Below are 6,000 nucleotides of genomic sequence, written 5' to 3'. Positions count from 1 at the left end.
TTCTGCGCAACTTCGGAGTCTCGGACGGGGGTCCCACGATTTGCACTAAAACTGGGACGGGGTCCGAGCTTTAAATCTTCAGAATTTTGATTTTTTCACTTTTGGCCTATATTTTCTCCAAAATTGCAGTTTTGACCCCATACTTTTCCAATTCTTCAATTTATACCTAAAATACAATAAATCAACTTTTTAAGCACCAATTATCTTTAAAACACACCAAAAGCTCAAATAAAAAGGTACAATTAAGTGTATAAATATACACTTAACAGTGATGACAAGAAAAAGAATGATCGTCACTACCACTACCAACCAGTTAAACGCAGGAAAATTAATTCTGAATGTTGTTTCCTGATATATCAAGAGTCTGAATTAGTGGGGAAAAGGAGGAAAAAGAGATCGATCTCCTTTATTCGTTATTATATTCTCGCCTCAATTCACCACCCAAGCTAAGGGATAAAATTCTTACCTTTATTTAAGATTACTTTGTTCATTTTCATTTTTCCAACAAAATTATTATCCCACAACTCAAATTATTCCTAATTAGATTATCCCAAACTAAACCTTCCCAGTGACTAAGTTCTGTTCTAAGACTTAACAATAATGTAATATTGTCTAGTCACTCGTCATTGTCATCACCATCATCATCATTGATGGAGCAAAATTTGCACCTTCGATCAGGACCCTTTTCCGAACCCTACTTCTTTTTTTCCGCCGGAAAAGCTCACCTATTGCCGGGACGATGACCGACGGAGACAAACAAGACGACTGAAAAATAGTAAACAGAGAAAGAACTCGAGAGAAAGTAATTATTGGTTAAATACACTTTGCACCCCTAAATTATTGCAAATGAAACACATACCCCTTAAAGTATTATTTGTAACACTTACCCCCTCAATACCAATTATTTTATATTTTAAAATTTAAAATATAATAAACATAACAATCTAACAATTATTGAATCATAAAAAGATGAAAATTATGTAAAATTAAATTATTGAAAAATAATTAAAATGTAATATATATTGTATAATTATGTATGAAAATATACTTTGAGAAATTAGTAAACTAAAATATATTTAAATACTTAAGATTACTATTAGTTATGTATTAATTTCTAAAAATGTATCGATATGCATGTATTCGATAAATTGGTCCAACAACAATTATATGTTATTTATTGAATATGTACCAACTGCAAGATAATATTTTTAAATTTTATATTATTGCATTTTTGAACATATATTTTTAGTTATATAATTTAATTATTATTTTAGTTATACTTTTTAATAAAAGAAGAAATTTTAATAAATTAAAATGTAAAATACAAATTAAATTGTGCCTTAGGGCGTAAGTGTTATAAATGATACTTTAGGGGTAAGTGTAACATAGGGTATAATTTAGGGGTACAAAACGAATTTTACACATTAATTTATACCCCTTTCAGTTTCCCTACAGAAAACCGGGTCGGACCTTGTAGATTTCTTCCATCTGTGACTGAGTGTGGCGGCCATGAATTTGCTCTCTCCGTTACGGTGCTTTCCTTTTTTCCTTCCTAATTATCAATCTTTGCTATGCCTCTTTCAGTTTATTTTCTGGAATTCAATTGAACTGATAAACGGCGTCGTTGTTGAAATAGTGGCCCCTTGTCTGTTCGAGCTTTGAACTTTTTTGAATCTTCTAATGGAGCTCCCCGGAATGCACTTTCCCCTCTTATTCATAGCCCTACTCACTTTCGCAGGTACCTATATCGCCATTTTTCTACTTCCTGTTCTATTCATTTTCATTATTTAATTACCTGCAAAGTTTGGATTTTTTTATTTTTATTTTTATTTTTATATAAGATAAGGGACGATAAATTGATGCTGAAATAAATTTCATGTAAAGAAAAGAGTATCATATGTTAATGTAAGTCATGAAATTTGAGGAGCAGGAAATGGTTAGAGTAGAATGGTTATCATACTTATTACTATGTTCTTGATAAATTACGTATTTCAAGACAATGTTTACACCTACAATTGATTCTCCAGAATTCCAAACTATATATATATATATATGATTCATAATTCATTTACATACACATTCATCATGACTGTATGGCTCATTCACACAATGATTGTACGCCTCATTCACATACACACGTCATGTACTTAGCATCTTACAATTGTGCTTCTTTCAGAGTTTTGTCGTCTGCAAGTGCTACAAGCGATGAAGAAGCTGCTGCGAAAGCTGCCGCAGTCAATGCTGATACTGGGGCACCAACAATGTTCGAACCTCTTACACCTGCTGATTAATTATGTTTTCATCTTCTTTTCCTAAAAGTCCGACCAAAATTTCAGCTATAAAGAAAAGCTTTAGTTGAGATATTTTTTCCTGTTTTAGATTGTTGCCTTATATTGTTTCTTCTTCTTTTTTTCACTGTCGACTTCATTTTTGTTCTAGATTTGACAAGATTATATCAAAAGAGATCCCTGCAAACATTGTATATGAGGATGAGGCAGTTCTTGCTTTTCGAGATAAAAGCCCAAAAGCTCCAGTTCATGTTCTTGTCATTCCAAAGTCACGAGATGGTCTGACCGAGCTTGGCAAGGTACTGTCTTTTCCTTGTATTCTTATGTTAGGCTATAGCAGTCCCTAATGCATAACATTCTTGAGGTGAATGAAACGACTTTACAGAAATTTTAGCAAGGTTTAGTGGTTCAGCTTTAATTGTGCTGTGATGCTTTGTAGGCTGAAAAGAGACATGAAGAGATATTGGGTCATCTTCTTTATGCTGCTAACATAGTGGCAGAGAAAGAAGGCATCACCGAGGGCTTTCGTGTTGTTATTAACAGTGGCCCGTCTGCGTGTAAGTTTCTCTCTCTACACGCTCTTATTTTTACAACTCAAGTTACAGAAACAAGAAAAACATTCCAGTCTAATCCACAATTACTGTCTCTGTCTCTGTGTGTAGGTCAATCTGTTTACCATCTTCACTTACATGTACTTGGAGGGAGACAGATGAAATGGCCACCAGGTTAAGATACAAGTTAACTCAAGGTTCATCGTTCTGTTCTGAGACTTGTTTTTTTAGGCAGTTGTTATTTCTTGGGTACACACCTTTTGAAGAAATAATTGGTAAAATACAGTGTATCATCATGAATCGTCCTTATATATAAAACTATTCACATTAAACCTTTAAGATATTAATTAAGATATTAAAGTTTAATCGGAATATAGTTTTGTTGGTTGGTAAATGGTAACTGCTTCTTCTCTGGTTTCAAATTTGATGATTAGCACGGCAAGTTTGAGAGTGAGATAATTAGTATTGATAATGGAGCTTGAAAACTGGCTATCTTTTTATGAGATAAATCAGCCAACCAGCAGATGATTGGATATTGCTTTTCTGAAGTTATACTAGGAACTAACTTACAAGTGCATATTGTAGCTGATTTTCTATGCACAACTCAATTATACTTGCATCACAAAACCAGCTGGGCTAGCAAGCATAACCATCTACATGCATCCTTACTGTATTAGCCAATTCCCAGATATTGCTGATAAATGATAATGAATATGTATAAAGAAACGTTGCACATTATCTCGAGGCAAATACAAATATTCTATTCTACAAAAAGAAAATTAAACTCTAAAGGCAAATATCATAGTGTTGTGTGTACTCCCGACTGGTTTGAACAGAGACATGAACAATCTGGCTGTGTCAAGTCCCGCAGCACAATCCGTTTGTCGCGGTTACTCATAAGTTTAATAAGAGGCAGCTTTAATGAAACTTGGCGCCATATCTCTTTCACTGTCCCATTTGCTTCTTCGTACTCAAAGTACCTCTTTACCTGAATAAATTGCATCAAAAAACGAATTTGGATAATAATAATAATACTACTCAATTCAAACTCAAGTCAATTATACGTACGGAAAATGTACCTTTTTCAATTCCTTTTGGAATTCCAAAATCCTCTCCAGAGTCACTTTTCTCAGCAATTTTACCAAGCTTCCAGGTTTAACAGCAGTGTAGGTGTCGAGGAAAATGGCAATCTTTCTATAGTCTATGACATCTTCAAAAGGCAACTCAATGTAGTCGCTCACAATTACTGGAACACATAAACTTACAATAGCGTCAAAAAGCCGGCAAGCTGATGGAGTGTCGCCAGCTGGATGCAAACAAAACTTTGATGTATGCATTCCTTGTGATGCCATACGGCGACTCTCCCTAGACTGTGCCCCGTGTTTTATAATAACTTCTTGTTCATTCTCAAGAACTTGGAAAAGCATCTCTCTAATCTTACCGCCCTGTACACCACAATTAAACCAGCTCCATGTAAATGCATACACAAATGGTGACATAGAACAGGGTCCGGCAAAAAGAAAAAAAGTCCAAATATTACCATGCTATGCATACCATCAACGGAAAAGAAAAGTCTGAACATTACCTCTTTTCGGTATCGATTTCCCATAAAGAACAAGAGGGACTTGCGATTTTCCAGGCCAATCTTTCCTTTGTATGAATTAATTCGGTGTGAATATGGTAGAATCACATCCTTCACTAGGGATGCTTGATTGGCACCCAACCTCCCAAAATCTGAAACTAATAGCACCCCATTCTTCACCCTATCAATGATCTTATACAAAGCATTAGGATCCTGACATATAAATACATGATCCCACCCATTATTTCTCTTCCAATACACTTGTTCTTCCAACCACTCCATCAAAGCCTCCTACATCAACCACAGACTTGGATGAAATATTTTGCTTCTTGCATAGAGAATGTCGGTCAAAATAAGTGAAAACAATAAATGATCCAGTAGAGTTCAAGAGCATTTCTAGCACAGAACTATGAATGAATTATTGTTACTTGGCATATTATCAAATATTAATAACCTAAAGATCATAGATTTTAGCAAAACAATATTTGGTTCAAAACAACCCTTGGTATGATAACTCTGGATAAGTAAACAATTAAAATTTTACAAATACGCACCTGAGTTTGCTCATCATTGTAAACTGTCCTATTAGGAGAGACGTTCACAGTGGCTGGTCGGATCGGATTGGTGACGAGACTCAATGAAGAGAAAAAGGGCACGTAGAAGAGGTCGGCTTATTCCGGGTCCATGACCCGAGTCAGAGCCGAGTCGATCCGTAGGTCACCGGGACGATTCAAATCGGAAAATAAATACCACTCGGCTGAGTGCTTATTCCCAGGATACTTGAGCAGCGCGTCGCTCCCCACGGTTTCTCCTCCACGCGCCTCCGCATAACTCTCAATCACCCCGTATGTAAATCTCCTAGGCAGATCATACATGTATATTTTCACCTTCTTATTATCATCAACAGAACGAAAACTGCGATTGTCTAAATTAATTGACGTATTAGTGTTATAATTGGGAGGATTGTAGAATAGGAACGAGTATAGGGCAAACAGGGAGAGGAAAGCGAGGACAAGAGTGGGTCTTAGTAGAGATTTACGGGGCATTTTCGTAAGTACGCTTTTACTGCTGTACGGCAGTGGTGATGTGGGTGGAGACGGGATAGAGAGGGCGGTAAGGGGCGGCGATCTGAGTTTGGGCCGGAGATTCATTAGGGGCGGAGCGCATTATTTTTGCCTTGTATAAATTAATAAGATGCACACTGGATTCACATAGCCGAGGCGCGTGAAACTGGAGTTAATCCAGAGCTCTTTTTTTTTCTTTTTTTTTCCCCTTTATATATATATATATATATGGGTTATTTTACATACCCCCTAGCCACCAAATAAACTAGGGATAAACCCAAGTCCAAATCATCCTTTGACATACCCTTGGGGAAGCGAAATTACTATACTACCCTTATGTGCAATTTTCGGCCAAACTGCATTCAGCATTTATGGTCCTGCATTTATCATTTTTGCTGATTTATTTATTATTATTATTTTTTTTTTAATTATTATTTTTTTTATAAATCTGTTTGTTATATATATATATATATATTTTTTTTTTTTTTTTTAATTTTTAATTTTTTTTATAAATA

The 6,000-nt window shown here is 35.3% G+C and overlaps 2 protein-coding genes across 4 annotated transcripts; one reads left to right on the top strand and one right to left on the bottom strand.

Annotated features, from left to right (window-relative positions):
• The first annotated feature begins 1,387 nt into the window (after positions 1-1,387).
• Positions 1,388-3,211, top strand: LOC105967334 (14 kDa zinc-binding protein). Its single transcript, XM_012991932.2, has 6 exons — positions 1,388-1,532; positions 1,637-1,738; positions 2,177-2,263; positions 2,440-2,587; positions 2,728-2,845; positions 2,951-3,211. The coding sequence occupies exons 1-6, from the start codon at positions 1,510-1,512 to the stop codon at positions 3,016-3,018; spliced, it is 546 nt and encodes a 181-aa protein (XP_012847386.1). The 5' UTR covers positions 1,388-1,509; the 3' UTR covers positions 3,019-3,211.
• A 319-nt stretch (positions 3,212-3,530) lies between these two features.
• On the bottom strand, positions 3,531-5,671 carry LOC105967335 (putative arabinosyltransferase ARAD1). 3 transcript variants are annotated; one of them, XM_088826319.1, is made up of 5 exons: positions 4,976-5,632; positions 4,474-4,712; positions 4,425-4,443; positions 3,919-4,284; positions 3,531-3,827 (listed from the first exon to the last, which is right to left on the bottom strand). In XM_088826319.1, exons 2-5 carry the CDS (start codon positions 4,701-4,703, stop codon positions 3,639-3,641), a joined length of 804 nt encoding a protein of 267 aa, XP_088682445.1. In that variant the 5' UTR covers positions 4,704-4,712; positions 4,976-5,632; the 3' UTR covers positions 3,531-3,638. The 3 variants fall into 3 exon arrangements, with proteins under 3 accessions (XP_088682445.1, XP_012847387.2, XP_088682444.1); XM_012991933.2 differs by having other exon boundaries at positions 4,425-4,712; positions 4,976-5,671; XM_088826318.1 differs by lacking the exon at positions 4,976-5,632 and having other exon boundaries at positions 4,425-4,791.
• Positions 5,672-6,000: the final 329 nt, after the last annotated feature.

Source organism: Erythranthe guttata, chromosome 12 (genome assembly GCF_056151865.1).
Source record: "Erythranthe guttata isolate IM_541 chromosome 12, IM_541, whole genome shotgun sequence".
NCBI classification, from domain to species: Eukaryota; Viridiplantae; Streptophyta; class Magnoliopsida; order Lamiales; family Phrymaceae; genus Erythranthe; species Erythranthe guttata.
The sequence above is the reverse complement of the archived record's forward strand: the minus strand, read 5'-3'. Positions and strand labels throughout refer to the sequence as shown.

Bases quoted from the DNA above. Each gene is read 5' to 3' on its own strand.
- LOC105967334 (XM_012991932.2), top strand. From the start codon at position 1,510: ATGAATTTGCTCTCTCCGTTACG. The intron at 1,739-2,176 runs GTACCTATATCG...TGCTTCTTTCAG, and splicing joins AGCCCTACTCACTTTCGCAG to AGTTTTGTCGTCTGCAAGTG. The intron at 2,846-2,950 runs GTAAGTTTCTCT...CTCTGTGTGTAG, and splicing joins TAACAGTGGCCCGTCTGCGT to GTCAATCTGTTTACCATCTT.
- LOC105967335 (XM_012991933.2), bottom strand. From the start codon at position 4,703: ATGGAGTGGTTGGAAGAACAAGTGTATTGGAAGAGAAATAATGGGTGG. The intron at 4,285-4,424 runs GTAATGTTCAGA...TGTGGTGTACAG, and splicing joins GAAATCGATACCGAAAAGAG to GGCGGTAAGATTAGAGAGAT. The intron at 3,828-3,918 runs GTACATTTTCCG...CAATTTATTCAG, and splicing joins TCCAAAAGGAATTGAAAAAG to GTAAAGAGGTACTTTGAGTA.